The 27,802-nt window shown below is 46.5% G+C and overlaps 1 protein-coding gene across 3 annotated transcripts in view; it reads right to left on the bottom strand.

Annotated features, from left to right (window-relative positions):
* Positions 1-27,802, bottom strand: part of LOC111142502 (formin homology 2 domain containing 3) — a 467,037-nt gene that overhangs the window by 58,231 nt on the left and 381,004 nt on the right. For all 3 annotated transcript variants that reach the window (XM_022495723.1, XM_022495724.1, XM_022495725.1), the window contains 2 exons: positions 25,116-25,330; positions 8,097-8,375 (listed from right to left, as the gene is read on the bottom strand). In XM_022495723.1, the coding sequence (XP_022351431.1) occupies positions 8,097-8,375; positions 25,116-25,330 (494 nt within the window). The remainder of the gene's footprint in view (positions 1-8,096; positions 8,376-25,115; positions 25,331-27,802) is intronic.

Below are 27,802 nucleotides of genomic sequence, written 5' to 3'. Positions count from 1 at the left end.
TCAGGGGAGTATTTTCCTGCCTACCCAGGACAGCAGGTCTGGACCCACCCAGCCATGGGTAACTAGGGGGCTTCTGTCCTAACTAGATGCAGGGAAAGGCAAGGAAGATGCTCCCTCTCCCACCATAGGACAGGTGTTGGGAAGGCTGGAGAGTGAGGTCTGTTTCCACATCTGTGTCAGTACAGCTCATGTGCCTGGGGAAGCGCACCAACCATGTCACCAGTCGGACCTTAAGTCTGTGGTCACCCGTGTTCAGGAAACCCTTAAGCCTGCCTGGCAGCCTCATCCACAACCTCTTCTGGGGGACTCTCCCCAACTCCCCTCTCTCCTCAAACCTCCCCACCATCTCATCTGCACACCAGCAGCTTCTAGTTCAGCAGCTCAACAGAAGTCAGTGGAGATCTTGCAGGGTCTCATCCTGTCTCTCCCCTTCTGCACCTAAACCCCAACCACAGCCTCCCTCCTGTGACTACCGATAAACCACCCCCCTTAGCAGGGGCAACCACTCCACGTGTGCCTCTGGAAGCCGTTCCAGCAGTTCTCTGTCCTGCATTTCCCATGCTCCGCCCACTAGACCTTCCTGCTGGCCTGGTAACATGATATAATTTCACCCATCTTAAAAAAGCAAACAAAACTCAACTCCACTTAGCCCTCCAGCTATAATCCAACTTTTCTCCTTTCCTTTCAACTAAAGCTGCTTATCAGAGTTGTTTCACTCACTGCTCCAATTTTTCTCCTTATTCTCTCTCTTGAACCCTGTCTAACGAAGTTTTTGCTCTCAGCACCTGTCAAAGCTGCTCCTTCTCAGGTGGTTGAAGACTTGGGTGCCGCACTAGACCCAGCAGCTCACTCCCTCCTTAACGCCTTCACTTGGCTTCTAGAACATTGTACTCACCTGGTCTACTGCCTTTCCTCTGACTGCTCTTTCTCTGTCTCCTATGCCGTTCCTCCTTATCTTTACCCTTTAAATGTCCTTGGCCCTGTTAGATCCTGATACACTTAGGTACCATCCCATCCAGTCTTCGGGCTTTAGGTGCCATGTCTGCCCTCATCCACGCCCCCCCTCTTAACCTGCTTCTCCTGCAGTCCTTTCCTGTTTCAGACATGGCAACTTTCATCATCCATCTTGAGACTGATTCCAAAAATCTCAGTCCTTGGGACTCCTCCTGTTCCTTTATGCACACCATCTAACACAGCAGGGTGTCCTGTTAGCTAAATTTTCATGTCACATCCAGAATCTGCCCACTTTCATCACGTGCCCTGCCATGGCCCTGGTCTGAGCCAGCATGGTTTCTTGCCTACAACGCTGCAGAGGTGTCCCCTCGCTGGTCCCAGCTTCCACACATGTCCCTCTAGAGTAAGTTCTTAACAGCAATGCCATGTGTTAAAACGTCCGATCAGATCTTTCTGCTCAAAGACTTCTAAAACTGCCACATTCCGCCAAGAAAAAAGCCAGTGACCTTTCAATATTCCCAAACCCTGTGTGAACCCACCTTAATTTTCTTGACAAACATACCCGGACCTCTTTAGCTATTGTAGCTGCTTGACATTCTTAGACCTCACCAGGCATGATCTGGCCTCAGGGCCTTTGCCCATCCCAGCATAAACTGCACCCATGTAACCACACAATTTGTTTCTCAACCTCCTTTTAGGTCTTTGCTCAAATAGCACCTTCTCGATGAAGTCTTCCCCAACTACCTTATTTAAAATTGTGCAACACTCCCTCCCTCTCCCCAATGCCATTTTTCACCCTTTCCAGCATTCATCACAAGAGTACTTTAGGGGTGCCTGTGTGGCTCAGTGGGTTAAACTTTCTGCCTTCAGCTCAGGTCATGATCTCAAGGTCCTGGGATCGAGCCCCACGTTGGGCTCTCTGCTCAGTGGGGAACCTGCTTCCCCCTCTCTCTCTACCTGCCTCTCTGCCTACTTGTGATCTCTCTTTCTGTCAAATAAGCTAAAAAAAAAGAAAAAAAAAAGAGTACTGCCTCATCTTCCACGCATTTTCCTTATTTATTTTATTGCTGCCTTTGTCCTACCACTGGAATGATTATAAGTACTTGTTAAACTGTCCTCTTCATTGGAATGTAAACTCTACAGGAGCGGGGATTGGGTTTTGTGGTTGCTGTTGTTCCTTGTACTCCCAGCCTCGAGGATGAATCAATGAATGGTCAGGAAAGTTACTCCTCTGAGTTTGCTTCCTAAGGGCCAGCAGGGCTGTCTGGCGGGCATTCAGGATGTGAGTTCCATGGTATACCCAAGGCCTTTATTCGTGTTGGGGAACGGCAGGGGCCTAGGCCACCGACGTGCACATCAGGAGCTTTGGTTCCACCAAAGGAGAATGGCCCAATCAAACATGCTGGGAGTGACACTGTTCTCTCCCACCGGGCCCTGCCTTGATCTTATAGGAGGCATTACTGGGGAGGCACAAAGGTCCCCTAGTGCTCTCCTTCCTCTGTAGCTTTGTCCTCTGTTCAGCAGTGACCTAACCTCACCAAAGGACCAATAACCAGAACAAGGAGCTCTTGAAACCTCTCACAAGTGTTTCAAAGCACACACTTAGGAGACAACCCCCATCAAAGAGGGAGAAGATGGCATTTGAGGACATGATGGGAAAATCTGGGTATCTAGAGTCCCCACAACTGGCCAGACAGCCCTGTAAATGGGAAGACTGCTTTGAGGTCAGCAAGCTGCAGCACATAAAGTGGCTGAGTCTCTCTCTTTCTCCATGTACTGGGAAATGTTGCAATTTCTTATTTTGTCAACAAGGAAAAGGACACAATTGGAATATTTTAAATGCTGGGTTTCTCTCTTACTCTCTTTACTCACTTAGGTCTTCTTGCATCATTATGTAGTGTATGCTACACTACATAGGCTTCTTTGTCTCTAGTAATTGCCTTTGCTTTGAAGTCTACTTTATCCAATATTAATACAGTCTTTCCTGCTTTGATTCATGGTAGCATGGTATATATCTTTTCCCAACTTTTAACTTTCCATCTGCCTGTGGCCTTATGTTTAAAAGGAGTTTTGTATACATGGCATAGAGTTGGGTTATATTTTTATCTGCAAATCTCCATCTTTTAATTTAAAGTAATTATTGGGGTGCCTGGCTGGCTCAGTCGGTAGAACATGTGACTCTCGATCTTGAGGTTGTGGGTCTGAGCCCCGCATTAGGTGTAGAGACTACTTTAAAAAAAATGAGGTCCTTATTACGTTAGGGCTTCAGTTGACCTCTTTATTTTTTGTTTGTTCTCTTTGTTTTGGTGCCTGTTTCTTCTTTTTTGGTCTCAGGTGGGTTACCTGAATATTCTTTAAAATTTCAATTCAATTTTTACTGCTTTTGAGTCCACTGTTTCATATAATCTTCTTAGCAGTTGCTCTAGGAATTACAATATGAACACAAACTTCTCTGTGGGCTGGTACTGAAATTCTGCTACTCTGAAGCATAGAACCCTTACTTCCATTAGACCCTTTGACTCTCCCTACTTTAAAAACAGAATTGTCCTAAGTATTTCCTCTACATACTTGAGCACCAGACATCACATTCTAATTTTTGTTTCTACCATCACATAGGATTTAAGAAAATTATTGAGGCAAAAGACAGTCTTTTTTATTTACTATTTTTACCTATTCCATTGTTCAGTTTTTTCCGAAATTCCTAGCCGCCTGCTGTCATCATTCCCCTTCTGTTCAGAGAACATCCTTTGGCCATTCTTAAGAGTGGCCAGCTAGTGGCAAATTCTCTTAGTTTTTCTTTAACTCAGAATGTCCTCATTTTCTCTTCATTCCTAAAGGCTAATTTTGCTGGATCCAGAATTCAGATTGATAATTCTAGTCTTTCATCACTTGACAAATGCTGTGGCCCTTTCTGCTCGCCCCCATGCTTCAGATGAAACATTTGAATTGGTGGTGTTCTATAGATAATGCATCGTTTCTTCCTATTCCCTTTCAAGATTTTTTATTTTTGGTCTTTAATTTTTAGAACTGGTGTGAATTTCTTTGGCTTTATCCCCATTAGGATTTGCTTAGCTTCTTAAATCTGGAGGTTTTACACCTTTTGTCAAATTTGGGAAATTTTCAGTATTTATTTCTTAGATGTTTTTCCAGCCCTGCAGGCTTTCTCCTCTCCTGCTCGGACTCCGATGAAATGAATGTTAGTTCTGTTGATATAGTCTCACAGGTCCCTGAAGCTCTGTTCATTCTCTAGTCTATTTTCACCCTTTGTTTTCAGATTTGGTCATTTCTACTGATCAGTTTTCAACTGCACAGGTTATTTCCTTTACTGTCTCCAATCTACTACAGAGCCTAACAAGTAGTTTATTTTGGTCATTGTATTTTTCAGTTCTGTAATTTCTCTTTGGTTCTTTTTTATATCTTTTTTTTTTTTTTTTTTGCTAAGATATTTCTTTTCTTTCATGTGTTTGCTGAATGTTTGGAACTATTCACGGAAGCATTATTATGATGGCTGCCTTCAAAGCCTTGTCAGATAATTCCAACATCCGGCTCATCCTAGTGTTGGCATCTGCTTCTTGTCTTTCCCATTCAAGTTGTGAGTGCCCTAGTTCTTGATATGATGAGAGATTTTAGAGTGTATCCTGGATATTTTGGGGATTATTTGCTAGACTTTGGATCATATTTACCCTTCTCTTTCAGCAGGCACTCGCTGTTTAGATGTGGTGGACAGTTCTTAGCGGGGGTAGATGTTCAGCTCCTTACTGCATCCTACTATCACCACCGCAGCAAGAGGGCTGACTCGCCCTCACTGAAGATGGCCAGGTTAGGGGTGCCGCAGCCCCGTGACCCCACTGGCATCTTCCCAGTGGAAGTGGAACACTTAACTCACATTGCCTCCAAGTGTAGGTGAAGGCTCAGCTTTCCATTGGTCTCTGCTGATTCTGGGTGGGGAGAATTGACTGCAGACTAGTTCCACCTCCAGCCACATCATTTTACGTTTTTTTATGCAGGGTGGGAATAGAGACTGAGCTCCCTGCTGGGCCCAGCCAGTGTCAGAGAAGGAAGGCCAGGGCAAGAGAATGCTAGTTAGTCCTCTTCTACTGCCTCCTTAAGTCTCTCTTCTACTGGGTGAAGGTGTAAACTCAGATCTCTAGAAGATCCCACTGACACTACCCTAATGGAGAACTGGGATGCCACTTGCTTCTGCCCTATAGGTGATAGAATATCAGTTCCCCATTAGGCCAGAACTACGCCAGCAAGGAAATGAGAGAGCACTACTGGCTTCTGCTGGGCAGGGGATAGAGAACTAGCTCCATCCTGAGTCTCACTGACACTAGACAGTTGGAGGGAGGGGAGAATGGGAACCATATAACTCCTGTTTCCATGGAGGGCAGGTTGTAGAAGATTCCTTCCTGTTTGGTCCCACTGAAACTACTAGGTAGGGGAAGAGTAGGACAACAGCAGATTTCCCATTAGTGCTTGTCTACGGTAGGGCATGTATTAATAGCCAAAATGATTTTCTTTTTTTTTTTTTTTATTTTTTAAAATATTTATTTATTTATTTATTTAACAGACAGAGATCACAAGTAGGCGGAGAGGCAGGCGGGGGGTGGGGAGCAGGCTCCCTGCTCAGCAGAGAGCCCGATGTGGGGCTCGATCCCAGGACCCTGGGACCATGACCTGAGCCGAAGGCAGAGGCTTAACCCACTGAGCCACCCAGGCGCCCCCAAAATGATTTTCTGCTCTGTTAGGCAATCCTTTTCCCAATTCTTTGGCTATGAGAATAGGATTTACTTAGAGCTTCACTGCCATGTCATTAATGTCCAAAGGTCCCTAGACAGTCTGCCTTCTTTCCACTTTTCAGAGTCTTCCTATAACTGATTGTTCTGCTATGCCCAGGGTGTTCCCATTTTGGTTGCGAGAGGAAGGAACTGGGAACAATAGAGCTTCTCCATCTTAGCCAGATGTCTCTTCATTCAATTATTCATCAGTGTTTTTTTTGAGCCTCTACTATGTACTAGTCCTACAGGTAGGAAGTGAGGACTCACAATGAACAAGACAGACATCCCCATCCTCAAAAAGCTTACATGCAAGTGGCAGTAAAGGACACTTATACAAGGCATTATAGCAAAGTGTAACAAATGCTACAATAACTCCTCTCACACTAATGCCATGGAGAGGAACACATGAAACAAAAAGAAATCCACCTAAGCAGGAAAATGTTGAGACTCTTTCAAGCCCTACAGATTCATTTCTGAGTAATGGATACAATCATTAGGATCATTGTGATTGCTTCTGTGATTTGAGAACACTTTCAAAGGCAAGAGATATGATGACAGAGCTGCCTGACTTCACTGCTGCTCCTGGTGCCTGGGAACAGTGGGATTTTCTAGGAACTAAGAAGCTACAACAAATAGACATGATCACATCTCTTAATAGCACCAGACTGAAGCAGAAAAAAAATCACTGTAAAGCCTTAATTTCTGAGTCAATAGTCTTGGACACCACCAGCTTTTGGTAGAAAATCAATGGTTCTTCACTGGGAGTAGAGTCTCCATTTTTGGAAAGTTGCCCTTATTTGGAAAAATATTGGACAAGCTGATCCAAGAAAGTTCTGTTCCTTGGCTTCTTTTCACTAACCCAACTTGTTGATATGTTTTAGGCTTGCTAAACCCAGTGATGACGAATAATTTCTACAGCTATTTATAATAAAACATGATTTAAGATGAAACTGATCAAGAAGACTTCCCCAACCCGACCCCCTGTACTGTGACCCTAATCACATTAAATGTGAATACTAACAAGCAGGATTTGGGAGACTAACTGCCATCTGACTTTGAAAGAAAATTAAATAAATATCCATATATGTAATACCTTTTGCACATACATCTTCAACCAAACAGACATGAGATTTTCAATGCAATAATTACTAAGATGTAAACTAATAAAGTCTCAGTTCTTCTTCAATGCATCATAATGACCAGAAATTTAAAGAATAAAACTTATTAACATAGCTGGTAAAAACTCAAGTATCAACTAGGACTAAGCCATTGATTGATAGGTCTCACGGCAGGCATTATAGCTCCATTCATTCGTTCAATTTTCATTCGCACATCCATGCTTCAGTGATCACGTATTCTTAATCTGTGAGCTGACAAGCCAGGCACGGGTCATGTCACCAGCAGGCAGGCCCTTGTGGAACCTTCAAGATGCACTTTGGGCCCAAGGTAGAGGCTCCTTGAGTGTGTATCAGCCTGTAGGTTAATGAAGGCTGGCGAGTAAGACTGCCTCCACTGGTGAAGGGTGTTAGCTGAGAGAGGTACCTGTCATCTCAATAGCACACAAGTCATGGGTAGGAAAACCAACTTTATGGGGTTGCATGTGAACCATAATTCAAACGATTACATGAATCCTTTAGCATTTCTATAATCCTCTGTGGCACCCTCCCTGAGTTCCCAGTGAGGATTAGCATTCCATTTGGTGTCTCAACATAAAATTATCACTACAGAGATGAACTGATTGAATAGCAGCTGTAATGCCCAAAAGATCTAATTTCATAAAGAAAAGCAAAGACTTCTAATAAAAGAGTGGCTCTGAGCATATTGTGGAAAGTTCCTTAAATTATGTATATTCCACTAGAGAACATCAAACTGACTTCAGCACACTTTGAACTGCCACTTTTTAGAAGTACTCATCCAATTCATTTTAACCAATCTGCTCTGGTCTGAAATGTCCATCATGATGGCTTAGCACACTTCACTGCAGAAACTTTCAAGGGAGCAGACAGCAACATGACATATGTCTCAATTTAACTTAGAACAAAAGCTACATTTACTATGAACAAGCAATTAGAAGGAAATGAGGAAAGTCTCTTTTGGGACTTATTTCTCAGGAAAAGTCCTTTGCTGTCCTCATTATTGGGCCCTTTTCCCACCTGTCGAAGTGAGCCTGGCATAGGGCATGGGGCCACCTCCCCATGGGGCAGGAAGCTGAGGGCTGCCCACAGTATGGCCACACCCCTCACCTCCAGACACCAGGTGACATAGCCCATTGAGTGAGCTGAGCCAGCAGGGTCACCTCAGTGGCCAACAAACCAAGTTCCCCACCCAGGGTTCCCTGGAACGTATTTGCTGGGGCTGTATTACCAGTTCCCTTGTCCCTGGAGAGCTTGTCCTCCTTCTCCTCCCTCTCTAACGTGCTGCTGGAGGACGAGATGCTGGAGGCAGAGCAGTTGTCCTTCTCGTTCACCTCCTCACTCTGCCTCTCTTTCTCACTGAGGGAGGCTCGCTCTTCTGGCTCTTGCTCCAGTGCTCGCTCCACTTCGCTCTCTGCTCCCACGCGGGCACAGGCTACTTCTGGGCTGGCCTCATCGGTACCCTGCCCCACTTCCGCCTCCAGTCCAGGCTCAGGATCCCCAACACTCGCTGGTGGATACAACAACAATGGAGATTATAATCACAACAGGAATTTCTTGGGAATGTTAAGGGAGGTGTGAAAGGAGACAGGAGGTTGATTCCTTTGTTGTAGTGGTGGGCAGATGTCTAAAGGTGGCCCCCAGGATTCCCATCTCCTGGTCATTCAGTCAAACCCTCTTCTAGGCACTGTTGGGAGGGGACTGTGCAGCTGACAGTGGAGTCTCGAGTCACTTGACTCTAAGATGTGGCGATTATCCAGGTGGCCTGAGACAATCTAGTGAGACTTCGAAAAGCACAGTGTTTTCTGATGGGCCATGAAAAACAAAGTCAAAGGGGCGCCTGGGTGGCTCAGTGGATTAAAGCCTCTGCCTTCAGCTCAGGTCATGATCCCAGGGTCCTGGGATCGAGCCCCATGTCAGGCTCTTGGCTCAGCAGGGAGCCTGTTTCCCCTCTCTCTCTGCCTGCCTCTCTGCCTACTCGTGATCTCTGTCTGTCAAATAAATAAATAAACAAAATCTTAAAAAAAAAAACAAAAAAACAAAGTCAGAGAGGTAAGAAGCATGTGGCTTTAAAGATGGGGGTGGGGGTGTGATGCGACGGACAAGGAATGTGAGTGGCCACTAGCAGTAGAGAGCAATTCCTGGCCAACATAAAATAAAGAACAGGAACTTTGGGCCTGAGAGCACAAGAAACCGAATTCTGCCAACAACCTAAATGAACCGGAGATGGATTCTTCCCAGAGACTCCCAGTAAGGGACAGGCCAGCCACAGCTTGAGAGGGGCCCCATGAGCCCCAGCACTGAGAACCAGTTGAATCCTGCTGGACTTCTGACCTACGGAAACTGTGAGATAATGAATGGGTCTAATTTGAATTGTGGTTTGCGGTAATTTGTTACACACCAGGAGCAGCCCCGTGTTTTATCGGTGGCCAAACCAATGAGGAATGATGCCCTTCGCTTGAATTAGGTTTACTCATAATTTGATTAGCCCATGATTTGGAAAGTTGTTCGGGAGAACCTCTCATGGGCACAGAATTATTTATAAACCTATCAGGACTGGAGATTTGATGCTCACAGCAAGGTATGATGTTCCCGTTCCTGTGTGGGACATCCTCTAGGGAACAGGAAAGTGGCATAGTATGGCTTTGCATGGTTTTCCTGAGCAAAATTCTCAGCTATGCACTGTATAGGAGTAGCAAAATGACAAAGAACACAAGAAGTTCTGAACCGGCTGCCACATGTGAAGTCCAGAGGGAGACAGGTCACTCTTGAGAGTGTGACCCTCGGGATGGGCAAAACCACATTGCTGGAATCGGGACAGTGTATCCCAAGAGTATGTGCTCAAGCCCCAAGCATATGCTACACAAATACAGAAATTCAGCAGGATCTGCACAGGATAGGAACTGTAAGGAACCTGCCCAGACCTCAGAAGACCCCAGGAGAACAAGCAGATCAGGGCACTCCCTGTGGAGGCAACCTGCTGGCTCAGGTGAGTGGGGGCGGCTGGCAGTGGAATTTCCAGAACAGACCCCCCAGCAGGCCAGGCGGTGCCATTCCTATGGGAGAGGACTGCTCAGGCCTCACTGGGCAGAGAGCCCAGCTGCCCTCTACTTCCCAGCCAGAAGTCATTCTGCCAGGACTCCCTGGGTCCTTTCCCCCACTCCTTATCTGCTCTCAGGTTGCCTTCCTCTGAGAAAGAGGGAATTGGGGAAGGTGCAACGTCAGCTTCTCCTTATGTCCTTGGGCAACTTCCAACCATCAAAGGAAAAATGACTCCTCCAGGAGAGTCTCTTCAGTGTCCTTCAGGTAGGAACTGAGTGTAGAGGTCAGAAATCCTCTCCCTCCTGCCTGCTCGAGGCTTCATGACGGGTTGTATATTTTCTAGTCTAGTACAGGAACCTGCTTCCCTGGGAGACTGGAGGAAGCAGGCTGGGGCAGCAAAGGCCCTCCACTGTCTACTGGCTATCCCTGCTGGCTGTCCCCAAGAACTGGTGATACGAGGACAAGGTTTCCAGGCCGAAATGTGCTCCCTGGTAGCAGCAGGAGGAAGCCATAGGGCATACACCTTGAGCCCACCTACCAAAGCATGGTACCAGCGGACCCTCTTCCTCAAAAACAAAGACTGAACAGAGTACAGGGAAAGTGTGAATACAACCTCGGGAAAAATGCCCTTTGGTATTAAAGGAAATTTTCTGGTGATTTCTTCTTCCTCTGATAGTGAAGTATTTATCGAGGAGCTACAAACACCCCTTCCTTTACGAGTACGGCAGAAGCGCCGTGTTACCAATACCACTGTCATCCTTGGGTTGACAGAAGGCATATGTCCTCGCACACACTCACATCAGAATAGCCACATCAAAACCCAAATGTGTTTCCAACCGTCTAGCATGTGGCAGGCATCTGAGTTTTAACTGGTCAGCATATGGTGAACACAGGCTAGGGTGCCTCCATGTGGTTTTGTCAGTGATGGGGAGACGGGTGCGGTGGGTTGCCAGAAGCCTGTGTCTACTCTCCATCCCCAGGAGACTGGGCCCACAAAGTAGGAAAGACCCACGTGTGGTGGCGGTTTGACTTCAGCCCACGTGCACGCCGCCATCCCGTTTCCTTCCACTGAAGCAGCGACTCCGGCCCCTGAGGAGCACAGGTACTACCGGTAACAGTCACGCACGTGCCAGAGAGCCACCCAGTCTTGTGGCTAAAACACTTAGAAACCTCAGCCCCCCTATGCTAGGACCCCACTTCGTGGAGTCACTTCTGTGTGCGAGCCGCACTGGCTGATTTCTCCATGCCCCGCTGCTGGGGAGGCGGCCGTCTCCTAAACCACCCCCGACCAGAATGCAGACTCAGCACCACCAGGCCTGACTGCAAATCTGTGGCACATGAGGTTGTCCTAGCGATGGACAAATAATAGTCACACACACGTGAGTCGAGCAAAACCAGCACAGCTAGAGGGCGGTGGTGCGAGAGCAAACACATGTGGCTCCTTCCTGACGACACCCGTCCCGCACACGCCAGGCAGCACCCCTGTCACTGACAGAACATGCATCCCGGCTTTCCGAGGGCTCGCTCCTCGGCTAGGGAAAAGGGACATAAAAACCTATCCATGGGGATCACAGTAGTATGTCGCCAGCCACGCAAGAGAGGGCACTGGATAACAAGTGACAGGGGGTCCCTGGAAGGAGCAGCCAGGACCCACGGCACAGCCCTTCTGCAGCTGCATTAACCAAACACAGGAATGATAAGGCAAAAGGTCCCCGAGGCCTGAGACCTGACCTGACCTTCCTCCAGTGTCCGCGAGCCCCCAGCAGGGCAACATCTGCTCACAAAGTCTTCACTGATGCCCAGGAAGCTGAGACTGCACCCCAAGTTCCAGAACATTTCTGTTCCCCTCTCCCATTCTCCCTCATCAGGTCCTCTCTCATGGCCCCTCCATACACACCCCTCCATTCCTTGAGTCACTACCCTCTGCCAGGTTGCCCTGCTCTGAGCAGACATGGGGAAAAAGTATCATCTCCCTTCACAGAGTGCCCAGGAAGCAGGATGACTGTATCTTATGAGTCTTCAGGAACAGCCCCAAGACAGCTAAGACATTTGTCAACACCTAGGGGTGGAAACTGCTCACAACTTCCCCCCTACTGCCAACCCTCATATTTAATGAACCTTTCTGTGGCCCAACAACAGTGTTGGTGATGAAAGACACAGGGATACATGAGTGACACAAGCGACAGACCCAGTGCTTGTCATCATAGGGATTATAGAGGAGCAAAGAGCCCGTACGTGCCTGGCCATGGCCTTTGCATGGCAAAGGTAGGAAAGCCCTATCACCAATGAACATGGGAATCTCAGCCCCTTGGCTCACCCTGAGACAGTTAAACATGTCTATCCATGTGACAATGCTCTAAAAGCAAAAGCATGGTGGCCAGTGGAGGCGGTGGGGGGAAGGTATGACAAGGGACTTTAGCAAGGCCTAAGAAGGAAGGTAAGTTGCTGTGCCAAAGTGACATTTAAGCAGGGTCTCCAAGGAGGAAAATGAGTTGAGAGGGGGAAGAGTGGACGTGAGAATGTTCTGGGCAGAGGGAGAAGCATGTACAGAGACGAAGAGACGGGCATGCTGGAGGAACGCAAGCTGCGCGCACCAGAGCTCCGGCTGTAGGCCTTGCGGGGCAGGGTGAGGATCCGGGATGTCACACTGAGGGCAGTGATGGTGGCTGTAGGTAGGGACAGGCAAGCAACTCCTGCTACTGAGATGGCTGGCACATGCCTGGGGCTATGGGAGAAGCGCCTCATTTGTGTGGAGCGCACAGCCCAGGAAGCAAGCCCTGCAGACAGAGACTGAGCCGGGAGAGGTGAATGCCAGACACTGGGGCTCAACGCACGATGATGATTAAAAACATGGCGCCAACGGGAAGCTGTTCCAATCCAGAGAGTCACTGGTGGAGGTAGCCTGTCAGCATCTGAGGAGAGCATGGGGTGTTGTCTCCCTCTGAGGACTACAACTGAGCACCCCTCACATGAACAGTCTCCTAAATGAGCACAACCCCTCTGTGGGGAGGCCCCTCACACTGCCGTCAGAGAGCAAGGCTGGGGAGGGAAGAGTGAAGGCCATGGTGCCGGGCAGGGCATCCACGCCCAAGCGCACGCCTCTAAAGACCTTGAAGCCCTGCCTTTGGCGCAGGCTCAGAAGTGACCACAATTAACCAAACCTTCAAGTCACGAGCTGCCAGCCACCCCCCAAACCCAGCTTTTCCATCACCAGCCATGCCCGCCCATCACCTTGGACAGAGGAAGGGCGTAAGAGTCTGCCTGATCTCTGGGCCTGCGCTTAAGAGAAGAGGAGTTGCGAGAAGTTCCTGAGCCAGGGGCCAGGTAGTCCTTCCCACAGGAGGCATGAGTACAGAAAGGAGGACATGGCAAGAAATGCCTGGCAGCATAAAAGGCATCCAAAACCGGGACCTGTCTTCCTGGACCACATCCTAAGCGAGCAGACTGATGGGATCCCGGCATTGCCAGAACGCACTTAGCAAAGGCCAGAAAAATGTATTTGGCCAGAACCTGCACTGACCTGATTCAAAGGGCTTTAAACTAAATTTTAAGGTTGGAGTGCAGAGAGGAGAAAAAGGAGAAAGAAATTAAAATTAAACTGCATAAAGGGATGTAGAAATGGATAATCTAGGTAATGTGGAAGAAATCACTGAAAGGAAGAGATCCACAGTATATTCAGAAAGAAGTAACAAGGAACCTGGTTGTTGCCATATTGGGGATGGGCCTGTAACCCAAACATGGCCACAGAGGGGAATGCTTTATCCAAAGAAAACAGACTTTACAGGACAGAGAGGCTAGACGTGGGATCAGGATGGGCAACCATCAACATAAGAACCAGAGGGAAAGAGGGAAAACTTTACTGCTTTTGTTGAGAGAATATAAAAGAGGGCCCAGTCAGATGCTGGGGCTTCCCTCATGCAGATCACAGAACTGTGAGGGAGAGGAGAGAGAGCAGGCCCTGAGGAATTCAGCCAAGGCAGAGGACGACTTCTAATAGCTAGTTCTCTTTGTCCCTCCAAAAGCCCATCACCAACTCCTCATCTGGTCTGGAAAATCTCGCTGGACATCAGGCCCTGCATACTGGGTACCAAGAGCCTTCTACACACTGGTGCGTCCCAGGAACTGCATACACACCTCTCCATGGAGTCCTTGCACCAGCAATATGAAGATTATTGTCCCCATATGAGAAGGGAGGACACCTGTCCAGAGAGGTTAAGCAACTTGTCCAGGCTACACTATGGGCTGGCTGTTCACAGCTGCTTCTCCAGACCCGCTGTCTGCTCTGCTCTGTGCCCTGGGGGGCTGACTCCCTCTCACTTTCACAGAGAAGTAGCAGCACAGGAGGGAGGAAGGAGAGGCTGGTGTGTTTATGCCTCCACTCTCTTTACGTGCGGCCTCAGTCTGGCAGAAGTGGTCAGGTCACCATTTCTGCCTTGTGCTCTCCTCCCCAAGGCTACGGCTCTTGCTGAGTCCCAGGCATGACCAAGTTCCTCCAGGCCTGGAGGTGGGAGCAGTGCTGTTCATCTCTGGGGGCTTCTTGATGGTCCTGTGATATTCCCCACACCTCCAGGAACTGTCCCTTCACTGGCGGCCTTCAGGCACCCTCTGAGTGTTCATCTCCTCCCAGCCTCACCGACAAGCAGAGCTGGGATTTGAACCCCACCAGAACTGACTGAAAAGCCTAGGCTATTAATCACGATGGTCCACTCTGAGGTGGGTGACTTACGCTGTAAAGCAGAAGCACAGAATCATTCCTGAAGAGACAAACACACAAATATAACACGACCATTCCAGGTCTGCTTTCATCCATGTCCCTGACAGCCGAGTCCAGAGTGTCCAGTTGGAAACTCCAATCATGCAACTTTCCTTTGAAGAGATAAATTGCTGGTAGAAAGATCTGAACTTAATAAGTCTTTGGGTGGCTTCAATTGATTTCTGTCTGTGATGGTGTCTCGAAGACTCTGCCAGGACTTGGCTTTCTGGCAGGTCTTACGAAACCAAGGGCTGGGCCAGCCAATTCTATAACAGTTGCTCCAAATCATGTACATTCCAGGGACCTCCCCAGTTCAGAGCTAATAACTAACACCATCAACTTTAAACGTGTGGTTTAATCACATAAATGTGAAAAAGGTCCCAAGAGAAAAGCCCACAACTTTGAAAATTCTTTAGACTTCGCCTTTGGTGCTGGGCCAGTTCATGCTAAGCTGTTCACTCAGATTCACTCTAGAGCAGGATTTCTTGGCCTTAATACCATGGATATTTGGGGTGGAGAATTCTTGGTTGTGGGAGGGCTGTTCTGTGTTCTGCAGGGTGCTTAGCAGCATTCCTAGCCTCTACCCACTAAAGGCCAACACCACCACCTCCTCAGTTGTGACAACTAAAAATACCTCCAGACACTGTCAAATGTCTCTTGGAGGGAGTGGGGGAGTGGGGTGGCAGGGAGCATCCTATGTCGAGAATCTTGACCCTAAGGGAACAGTTTATTAGGATGGACTCAAACTCAGCCTCTCAAGCTTTACACAAACAACCCACTTTATCATGTGCAAAATACTGATCCATCTGTCTAGAGAATTCATATGTCTTCTAAATTTAGCCCACTTTTATTATGATTATCAAAATCGAGAGCTAAATTTTCTAAACAGGCTCAGCCTAAGCCACCTCTTAAGATGAAAACCATATGTGGCCAAAGTTACCTTCGGAAGGGGTCAAAATTACCTTTGAAAGGTAGGTAGGTAGGAAGGTAGGCATCTTTTAGAAGACACCATTTTGTAGAAACCATACCAACCCTCAGGGTTCCAACAAGGTGTTCGCTTTGCTTCAGTGGAATGTCATAAGAAGTACTGGGCTTGTAGCAGGGGGCCATATTACCATGACACACAAAACCTTACATTCTAAAATCACATTTGGTATGGCGCACTGTTCATACTATAAAAAGGCACATGAAAGTTAGGAATGACTCAAGAAAAAACAGATCTGCGACCGCCATGTTAGGGCTCACATGGAAACCAACATCCAAGCTGGATATTGTACAGGATCAGAAGCCCTCTTCAGATTGTAATCTTCACTCCCCTGACCCATGTCCCCAGATTATGCTTCTGATGGAGTTCACCTGGTTAAAAATGTACAGAATATAATTCCACTGTATTATCATCTAGGACAAAAAAAGAAGTTTCTAGTTTCAGGTCCAATTACTGCAATATTGGTTAATGGACAGATTTGATTTCACACTATAAACAGAAAATGACAAAAAAAAAGAAAAAGCAATTTAAGATTATTTTGTCATGTATCATTACTCTATCTGTACTCTATCAGTGCTTTATCATTATTTATTTTTTGCTTTATCATTATCTTGAACTCAAACCTTATGACCCCAAACATCAACCCCTGCATACGAAGACTTCCTTTGAGCTTGCTTAAATTCTCCTAAAATCCGATAGAGAGACATTGATTGGCTCAGGATTGCTTCAGGATCAGAACAGGATCAACTCCAATATTCATTTGTCTTTCCATGCCCAGTACGGCTGGTGGAGTTCCTAGATTAACTGCATGCTCATTTTCTTACAAGAGCAAAGAAGAAGGCAAGCCTTTCCTCAAGGTTGAAGACATTGTCTAATTCCAAATTGCCAATGCATCTCAAGAGCACCTCTGGCTCTTGTCATGGTCCCAGACAGAATATCAATGACATCAAAACAAAACCTATTTTGGAAAGTCTACACAAGCATTAAAATGGATAGTCCTGAGTAATAACAGCTAGCAAATAAATTGACTGAACTTGAGGTTTTTTATTAATTCACTTTTTCCGGCTCAGCAGGAGATAGTTACTTTTAATTAGATGTTCTAATGTAATTAGCAGCAACACTCACTCTGTCAGTATTTATTGATATCTCTGATGTGCCAGGCACTGTGTTAAGCATAAGGAAGTCAGATATGAAAAACATCTTCCCCCAAATATTTTTCAGGATAAAGTGGTCTAGCCAAGAGATATTATGGGATCTAAACAACTATTATCTAAAGAAAATATTAGCTCTTCTTGCCTGCAGAGTCTGACCCCACCTAGGCAGAACCAGATGGCCTAGAACAGGAGTACAACTAGAAATCTTACTCTTAAACTCTCACCCTAAGCAGTTGACCCTTCTTCACTTATATCTAGTCACTAACTCACTTAGTCAATAACTTAGTTTATCTGAACTTGTTAGCAAATTCATTCATAAAAAAATGGAGAAAGATCCACTTAAAACAAGGGGTATTTTAATATGTGGTTGAATACATTCTCAACTATTAATTTATCAAGAATCATCCTCTGAGTTTTCTTCCTCCATTAGGGTTAGATCCTCAGAAGGAAATAGCCCACATATGTCAATTCTCTGCAAAAGTTCACTTTCTGCACTAAACCCACTGTCCTTCCTTCAGTCTTTAGAGAGTGGTCTATATTGGCAAATACATGTCCTCCATCACGACCCATGTAGTAAATTTCTGCATATAGGGTAAAGAGCTGTCTCTATAGATAAGTGTGTCTGTGGGGTGCCTGGGTGGCTCATTTGTTAAGTGTCTGCCTTTGGCTCAGGTCATGATCCTAAGGTCCTAGGATCAAGCCCTGCATTGGGCTCTCCACTCAGTGGGAAGCCTGCTTCTCCCTCTCCCACTCTCCCTGCTTGTGTTCCTCTCTCGCTGTGTCTCTGTCAGATAAATAAAAAACATTAGTGGGTTTTTTTTCATGCTATTTGTTCATTCACTAGCTCATAAAACATTTACCTAATATCTATTCTGCTCCAAGCATTAGGAGATAACAAAGGTGAGTGTGGGCATGGACTCTCCTCTGGGAGATGATGCAGGGGAGAGGGGAAAATTTAACACACAGATGTGGGGGAGGGGGGACAATTTACTACATATACAGTGAGCTAAGCCCTGTATCCCTGGTATGCACAAGATGTAAGGGAAACATATAAGAGGAATCAAAGGAGGCTTTAGAGAAGATCCTTCAACTAGATGGCTAAGAGCCCAGTGGGCACCCAGTGGAAGAGGTCTTTTAAGCACAGAGAAAACGTGAGAAAACACAGCACCTTTCAGGTAGTAAGAGTGTTTGGGGCTGATGAAATGTAACATGTAGAAGATGCTATGGAGGCAAAAGACTGGTAGTAGGGATCGGATAACCAAAATCTTGAGTGCCCATAAGAGCTTGTTGTTATAGAGAATGGAGAGCCACTAGAGCTATTTAAAGACAGATATATATATATTTTTTTGTTGGGTTGCTAATAAGAACCTGGAAGATATGAGATCTATTAGAAGCTATTGAAATGGTCCAGATGAGAGATGGTTAAGAGCAAGGTTAAGACAGAGGCAATGGGGAGACAGGAAAGAGGGTTGAGTTGAGAGAAAGGAACACATGAACACTTGGTAACTGCACGTAGGTGTGAGCATTGAGGGAGCTGTCAAAAATTATATGCATGCTTCCAGCTTAAATGACTAGGCCAAAAGAGATGGTCTAAACCAGATGAAGACTGGAAGGTATGAATAGGTTTGAGAGGGTAAGGAGTTTATGAGTGAAAGATGGGCACAGCTCCCATCTGAATGTCCCTGATGGGCACCTGTTGAGTGTGACATGTCTGCAGAACATTCGGATGCTGATGTCTAAGGAGGTTGGATCCATGTGTCCTGAGCTCCAGAAGGCCAAGGCTGGAGATGCAGACCTGGTGGTTTTCATCAATGGTAGGGAGATCAAAATCACATGTGGGGATGTGAGAAAACAGCCAGAAGTTAGGCATAAAAACAGAGGGTTTCGGAGAAAGGTCCCTTGGAAAATCCCAACGCTTAGGAGGCAGGCAGACAGGCAGAAGAGTCAGTAGGAAGACTGAAACAGAATGACGAGAAAGATTGAGATAAATGATAAGAAAACAGTGATGAGAAATGCAGAAGATATGAGAGCCAAGTAACGTGCTGAATCTGGAGATTATCTAGAGAATACATAGGGACCAAAAGCTGCCCAATCTAGAGAGTCAACGAGAATCTACTGGAACTTCCAAATGTATCTGGCAGAGGCAGCTTTCTCAGAGGATGTTCCAGCTTCAGAGGGCTATAAAGATTCGTGCCATGTTCAGAGGCAGATAAGATGCACTGCAGGGTCACCGACCCCTGGAGTTCTCCTGCAAAAGCATACTTTAGGGATTGGAAGATCAATGTGTGATTGTCCTGCCACATTGCAAACAGTGTATCATTTGGCACAAATGCCTTATCGGGGTGGGTGGAGGAAAATCAGGGGTGGTAGAGTGGGGGCAGGGTGGTAGAGTGGGGGCAGGGGTGCTGGAGGGAAAAGTGGAATGGCAAGAGGCTTGATCAAGGTCCTGACCACAGCTAGGAATGCTACAAGGAACTGGGTAATTATTCACCTTTGTTATTTCTCAGTTCTTAGTCAACAACTCTGGAAATTCAAAGTACCACACTGACTGAAGAATGCTCAATGTTCCTACCTAGAGGCCTCCTGAATGTCCCCGGGAGCATTTACCCAAGGCTCTCACCTGGGATGAAAGGCACTGATGTCTTTCCAGATTCCCTGTTAGCGCCTCCAGATGCAGACAAGCTCATTCACCCCCAGGGCCTGCTCCAGACCGGGTCTTGTAACTTCTGATGCACTTTCTTTTTGTCAAGTAAGAACAAACAAGCTAATTCCTATTCTAAAACTGAATATTTTGTTTCTATTAAACAGATTTTAAGATGCAAATTTGTAAATGTTGATTAAAAACCATTACAATCCAATCTTGGAAACAATTCTCCATGGGTCTCTCCTGTTTCTGCAGTCTTACAAGCAGAGGCATGGACAGTCTTTGCTCTGGGATATCTTTCTGAGGATGTGTGCATAGTGAATGGCCTTGGAAGACAGATGGTGCCTCCCCATGGAGCAAAGGACTGGCTGGTTTAGCGCTTGCTGTGAAGAAGATAAGGTCTCCCTCTGGGAGAAAGGGAAGATGTGTTTACTGCCCACTATAAAAGATGAGGGGTCCCTAAGCTCAAGGTTCCTCTCTGGGTATGCAGCCATCACTTGGACCTATTTGCATCAACTTGAAGGAACTGGGGCTTGGAGAAATGGCACAGATACTGATACTCTGGCTACTACTGTTGCTATGTGTAATCAAGTCCATTGTCTCCGACCATGCAGTTTCATGCCTTGTGCCCCCATCCACAAAGCTGTGGCAGACTAACTTATTAACTTATAAGAGTACTTCAGAGTTTTTGATACCTAAATACTACCTGTGAAATGATCATGTTGATCACACAATACCATTCTTTAACATTTCCAGTGCCATTCCCTGCCTTGTCTTCACTTAAGCATCCTTAAGTAAGACTCATATGTGCTCTACTTCAAAAGGATTCAAGACTATGTCTTAAAATATGGCGCATGAAAGCACGCTGTAGGCAACTGTCATTTTCTATAGGAGGGAAAAAGGGAGAGTTTTGCCCTTCTCCATTTTTAGAGACAGAGAAAAAGTGAGGCAGGAAAACAGAATGATTTGCAAAGGCTCATAAAGCAGTTCCACGGCAGGTGTAGCCGGCAGTGTCTTGGGCTTAGGGAGAGTTTCTGAGAGGTTCTAACTGACCAAATGGCATCAAGTCGCAGCCGTCAGGTGGAGTGTGGGGAGGTGGGGCTGCCCTGAGTCACATTAACCACAAGGAATCTAGTTTCTTGCCAGTGCATGAAATACTGGACTGGAGGCGTCCAAAAGCTCTATGCAAGGGAACCAGCATGCATTACGCTGATGACCGATGATATTCCATCACTACTGTGCCAACTGGAAACAGGATACCAGATGTTTCTGATTTCTGCCATGTGGATTGGGTAACTCGGGAGAGTGTCTACACCTGAAGGAGACTCAAAACATGTCACACAAGGCGACAAAGGTGCTCAGTCAATGACTGGTAACAATGACAACAGCTGTGATGATGAACGAGCCCACGTGAAAAATGATTATTCACGTAAGCCAATGGAACATTTCAGGATATAACTATAGGTCTATATTTTATTTCCAGGTGAGAAAGTAAAGAAGCTAGATGAAGAGTCCTATTTACCAGCACTTTAAAAGCTTGGATCTATGACAGAAAATATCATACAGCATGTCAGTAATTTCTGTAAATGCCTCCAGGTGAATGCTGGTGAGTAGGTCATGGCCATTCAGGTTATAGTCTAGATCTCCAAGGCCCAACAAGAAGACATTTAGAAATATCTAGGAATCCAGGTATAGGAAGGAAAAAAAAAAACACCATTGAAAATATTTTTCCCTGACACAATACAGTGTGGGAAAATTTTCAAATGCATCTCTAAAGTATGATTTCTGTGTGCATTGTAAAGATAACTGAGCTAAAAATAAAAATAATCTAGCCATAATGTATGCTTTCATGGCTGCATTGGGGGGGAAAGCCACTTGTGGCCTCATGACAGCTGCTGCTTTCAAACGGGAAAGGTAATTTCTCTCCACTTAGCCTCGGGGTGGACTCAGCGGTATCAGTCAAGGAGCAAGAAAGCCACTCAGAACTAGCCTCCAGGAAAGGTAGTTCCCAACAGGGCCACCCAGCAGGGACCAACATCAATGCCCAGTTTTGAGATGGATGGTGTCTCTATTTTGTTTCCACGAAATAGGTTATGTGGATCTGGGGTACCCACTGGGGTAACAGGTTACTGGGCTAAAATGATTTCACTCGTGGGTACGCAGATTACTTCTGTTCCTCAGCAACTTTCTCAAGAGTCATAGCAAAGAATCCTCTCCCAATAAGAATACTGAACCTTTTTCTCTAATTAGTGAGAATAACTTATTTCCAGAGACATCTGCAAGTTTCTGAAAATAACAGGTAGTAAACTTACTAGATATTCTGATCCGTACTACCAGGGCTCAGTGAAAATAAGGCAAGGCTAATTAAGGCAATGAAGAGAGAGGCCCTTTGTGTTTACCTAAATTGGGGGCTGATTGTCTCCATGAATTGCAGCACAGTGCAAATGAGAACACATATATGTGTTTGCTTCTCACTTGGGCCTGGTAGTTTCACACAGAGGAAAAATATTCAGACCATCACCACGAAGTCTAGGCAGTCCTGGGACACACATCTGCTGTGAGCCACAAGAGGGCCAGATGGAAAAATAATTCAAGCACACACTGACTCAATGGTGGGGGCAGTGGCTTAAAGTTATACAAAAGTCAGAGCAGATTTAGCTGGGAAGGCTTTTGGCTGAGGGACTTCACTAGATGGCCCATAATGCTATTGGCATTTTAACATTTACCCTTCCTTCTTTCTAAATATATTTTGTAAGAGCAAAGGTAAAGGAGTGTTTAATGTTTTCCTATCTTCTGCTAATAAAAATTCTCCAAAATCTTTAATAAACAAAAAACCCATAAAGTGACCTTTCATCCTGAGATATATATAATTCAGTCGCAAATATCAGTTTTTCCTCTCTTTTGCAAACATAACTCTGAAATGTAGGCTGCAACATATGTAGGGGGTCAAAGCAAAGGGATGGTACAGTGTGAACGTGATCCCTACCACAAATACCAGGGTGCTGTGACGCCCTCATAAATGGCTGGGCCAAGCGGAAAAAGATGGCTTCTACCCCCAGGATGGTGTCCACTCGCTCCGCAAATGGTGTCCCTTCCCATCTGAGTCTCAGTAAAATATGGGTAGCAACATCTCCCCTGCCCCTCGGATGCCCGAGGAGGGGTTGAATAGCATTTGTGAGGGAGGGACAGAGAACTACAGAAGCGTGAAGATGATCACCCTAGGATTCCACAAGGAGAGAGAGTGAAAAAGCGAGTCAACCCCGGGCCCATTTGGACCACACAGTGCCAGGTGTTTGGAGTGGGACAAACATCTGGATGTGTCATCAGATTTTTTTTTTATTCTTCCCCCAGATGTTGGGATATTGTAAGTGTGAGGGATAAGCAAAAAAACTACTGTGAGCCTTTAATAATGGAAGCTGGTAAGAAGAACAGACTAAGAACTGGAGACTAGTAGAAGGTTTCAGAGAGCCACGGCCAGCTAGGCTGACAGAAAGCTTGCCGCCAGCCGAGCTTTGTGTTTCTGCCTTTAGGGCTAAGGTCTCCAAATGGGAAGGAAGTCTCAGCACCTTTCTGAGACCATCCTCTCACAGCATTTCCTCTTATACACTTCCAATCGCCAATTATGTCTTTCACCAATGTATTAGGACACAGGTATTAGATTGCTTGGCTGGTTCTGACTGATGTGGATAATTAATGTATGACAGACAGCTTTTCCGGATTAAACAGGAACCACTGCTTTGTTTTTTTGGACAAAGCAAACATCATACGATGCTATTACATTAATTTGTAATTATGTCTCATTTCAAGCCCAGCATCCCTACTTCAGATGCGTGTGGGGTGATTTCCATCAAACGTTCTCTCAGTCTGAGTCAGTTCTCTGAAGAGGAAAAGGACACCTACTATTAATCTCTCTAAAAGCATACTGAAATAACTTTATTTTCCCCAATGCATATTGCATGTACCCCAAATAAGTATCTTCTGTCTCTTACTGCAGTTTAACATTTTTTGGGTGCCTGGGTGGCTCGGTCGGTTAAGCACCTGCCTTCAGCTCAGGTCAAGATCCTAGGGCCCTGGGATTGAGTCCTGCATAGGGCTCCCCGCTCAGTATTGGGCTCCCTCCTCAGTGGGAACTCTGCTTCTCTCTCTCTCTCTGCCCCTCCCCCCACTCATGCTGTCTCTCTCTCTCTCTCTCTCTCTCTCAAAAAAATAAAATCTTTTAAAAAATATATTCTGCCTCTACAATTGGACAAAACAATCTCAAGTTTGACCATCCCCGGGCAAAATTCTTGAGGAACTGTCTTTTCATCACAAGCATCAAGAAGATGAAAAGTTTTGAGGACAAACACTATTTATAGATACTGACAATTCTCTATCAGCTTGGGGCCGCTCTATATTTCCCAGTTTAGACAGCCATTCCGCAAACTGGAGAGGGTACAACTCTTAGAGTTAAAAGTCCCCAGATTAAGTGGTGAACCGCAGCTTCGCAGGGGAATGGTTTTCATCTCGCTTCTGGCAATACCACAATTTAGATAGAGCAGGGATACCAGGCAGGGGCTGGAAAGCACAGAGCTGTCACAGAACAGTCTGTTTTCCTGAGGCTTCGAGTCTCAGGATTTTCAGACCAACATTACTCATCTATGACTGACCCATCTGCCTGGGACAATCTTCCCCGGCTCGGGGACCAGCAGGAACTGGACGCGATAGAAAGCCGCAGGGAAGCCAGCCTGCTCCTGCAGAATGAGCCCCGAAGCTTGGAGAGCCCGCGAGGACTTGGACAGACAACACTGTTCCGTTACATCCAGTTCTGCTGAGGTCATGCAGTGCTGCCTTGCTGAAATTCAACTTGACGCCATATTTAGTCAGTACCTCTGACAGTTAAAAGTTGAGCTTGTCTGTTGTCTTCAGTTGGCCAGGCTGCAAGCCATAACACCCGGTCACACTGAAAAGTGCTAGCTGCAGGCTCGTCAACACACAGCGTAGACGCCAGTGCCCAAGTCCCATCTTCTCTGTTAATGTGAGAGAGAATGGACCCACCATCCTCAGAGCCATCAGGAAAACAGCTGATACTCTCAGGCTGCAGTGTACAACATTGTTTTTCTCCAAATAAAGCTAAGATGACAGACAATCTCTCCAGAGAGAGCCCGTCTGTCTCCACACAAGCGTCTACACCCACACCACACGCGCCAGTAATCGCTACTATCTTCCCTTTCTTCTGATTCAATATTTAACTTCTATTTCCACTGGGTCCGCATTTTTTCTTTGCTTGCTTTGATTAATTTTATTCTCCATCAGTTTGATTGGAAACAGACCCATAATTCCTAAGGTCAGAACATTTTAAAATGGTCGCTTTAATGGGCAGAGCCAATAAATAAATAATATCCAAATTATAGGGTTCTAAGTTAATACCCTGTGATTAAGGAAGAAAATGGCCAAGGAAGCCTTATTTTCAATATTCTCCCTTCTCAGTGACCACGCACTGACAATCTTCACACATAATTCTGCTTTCACAGAAGTGACTCTGAAGGCAGCTGGTTTATTAGCACGGTGCAGTTGTCCTGAGTTTACCCTCGGTGACTACTCGGTACCACTCTGCATGGAGTAATGGTCTCTACTGCCCAGAAGCTTAACACGAATTACCCCATCAGAGTTCCCTCCACTCTCCTGGCACTCACCTTGGGGATGCTGAGCTGTTTCCAGAGAGGAGGAGGATCCCGGGAGAGCCTCTTCTGAGTCTACAGACGGAGGGCTACGGCGCCGAGGGGTGGGGGAGGAAGGGGCTGCCCGGGCGGTCAGGTCCAAGGAGAGGTCACCTCTGCCCCGGTTTGCACTCCGGCTTCTCAGTTCCTTCTCATGTGCCTCGGCTGCCAACTGCTCCAAGTATTTGTATCTGAAAGTTAAATTCCAAAGGGTTTCCGTAAAAAGAAAGAGGAGCCCGTGGCCGATGCTTGTTTATGCCTGAGACACCTGCAGAGTGAGCTGGTTTCCTGATGCACAGAGCACAGCGCGGGGCCGGTTGGAGGGCCGGTCTGCCAACAGCAGTCAGCAGAGCCAAGATGCTAATGATTAAAAACCCCGCATCATTCGTAACCAAACAAATTGGGAGAAATGGCAACATTACACAGTCTCCAGATCCTGGATCACTGCTGCAGAATCCGATTTTGCTCTTTTAGGAAACATTTGTACAAATAAGCCAAACAGCAATAATGCCCATTACAGAGCCCCAGCAGTGACAGCTGAAAACCACACGCACTCCGGGCTTGCAGCTGTGAGATGGGAGGGTGCCTTGGTGAGGCGGGGAGAAACAATGCCCCCCAGATACCAAAAGGGCTTGTTGGACGAAGCCCTCCCTGAATTTCTGAACCTGCTTCAATGCTAACAGCAATACGACTGGAATTCACTTTGTTCTCTCAGTGTCGACCATGGAAACTTTTTTATATTCTAAAATATTTCTGAGTAGGACTCAGACATCCAATAGCTTGGACCTGACGTCACATATAGTTTTTTCATCAAAGTCAGTTTAAAAGAACAAAGATACATCTGTTTTGCATTTCAGGCAGGCAGAACCCACTAACTGTTTATTAAGACCAGCTACCAATCATATTCCTCATAGTGCGCTTTATAGATCAGACCAAAATAACTTTGAAATATGTGCCTCTTCCAGATGTCTGCTAATTTTACCCACCATTATTTGTTCAGAAATAAGTTTCTGAATTCAGCTGTAGCAGGTTTCTATCTCACCATCCGCTGGACTCTGAGACAGGTTATTCAAGACCCTCACTCCCATCCAGCCAGATTCACTGGGGCGGTTCCTCCCAACAGGCAAGCCCCCCAAGACTCCAGCCCACTGAAGCCCCCACCAGACACTGCACACGGCGTTCCGAGTTCACCCGCATTAGAAAGGCAGAGCGCATACATGAAACCTTTCAAGAGAACGCACTGATAAAGCATGCAGTTTTTCATGCATCCAGAAGGTGGGTGGGGCTCTCCCAGGTCTGTCGGTCTGTCTGTCCGAGGTCGTCACCCCTTCTCCCTGCCAGTCCAGAGGCAATCTGCCCCACGGGCCAGGCTCGCACGCGTGTATCCCTCAGCGAGGCCTGCCTTGACCACCACAGCTGGAAGTGATCTTGGCCTTGCCTCTGAACTCATGTCGGATATGTAGTCCATTCAACTCAGATGGCATTTTACATTTACTGCCTGGCATATTTAGTCATCTTTTCACATGTGTGTGTCTGTTCTCAACAAGCAGATAATAGGATTTCTGAGAACAGAAGATCATTATCCTTTGTTCTTTCCCTCAGCGCCTTGCATTAGCCCGGCCAAGGAGAAGCAGGCAAGGCGTGCGGCACCCTGCCTGCTGAGGTCTCCCTGCTGCCCCGGAGGCCCAGGGTGGCAAATGCACCCATTTCACTTGTTGGGGGAGGGAGCCTCTTCTTGCAGTGAATGTCTGATAAAAGACGTGTGATGGGTCTGCATACAAGAACGTCTGGGGCATGATTTGAAGGACAGTTGCCTCATGGTGACAGGGCAGGGGAACTCTGCCCAGACAGAAAGCTTCAGAAACTCCGGACTTTCCTTGCCAACAACGTCCCATCTCAAAAGGCAGGAGCGGTAACAAAAGGAAGCTATTTCCGAGCTTAACTTGGACCAGCAAGGAAAACCACCTAGCTGTGCAATCTTGGAAGAAGGTGACCTTGAGGGCAAGAGTCAGAGCCCCAACGGGGAGCATGTTCTAAATGAGGTGGTGTCCCTCTCAGGCCAGGAACGCTGCAGGCCCGGGAGGGGTGTGGGAGGTATGGCCATGCCGAGTCCAAGCCTTCTGTCACAGGAGAAAGGGGCAGCCGAGAAATGGAGCTCAGACAAGGAGATCTACATAGGTCCAAGGCTCCAAGCCAGGAGGCCAAGCTGTTGATGAAATTCATTTCAGGGGTCACAGCCCTGGACCTGGCCTCTCCAAAGCCCTACCTGCGGGCAGCCAGACTAGCAGGGATGTGGGGGTTCACCCCACTTTCCAGGGAACACCAGAGGTTGTTCATCCCGGATCTGGATAAATAGGACTCAAGGCTTCCTGCCAGGTCACAGATGTCATCCAGAGAGGATCCAGGGGACATGGGGAGAGTCGAGGATTTCATATGAATTCTTCTGAGGAGGCTTATCTGGTAGACAAAAATGGCGGGGGAGAGGGCCTGGGGACTTGTTTGATGGGTATCAAGTTTCAGTTTTACAAGATGAAATGAGGTCTGGAGATGGCTCAGACAACAATGTGACCATCTAACACTATTAATTGTATGTGTAAAATGGTTAAAATGGTAAATTTGATGTTATGGGTATTTTGTGATAGTTAAAGACTTATCTTTTTATT

This window comes from Enhydra lutris, unplaced genomic scaffold, assembly GCF_002288905.1.
Source record: "Enhydra lutris kenyoni isolate GAN:26980312 unplaced genomic scaffold, ASM228890v2 scaffoldscaffold8, whole genome shotgun sequence".
Taxonomy (NCBI): Eukaryota; Metazoa; Chordata; class Mammalia; order Carnivora; family Mustelidae; genus Enhydra; species Enhydra lutris.
Note: the sequence above shows the minus strand (reverse complement) of the source record. Positions and strands in the feature narration are given on the sequence as shown.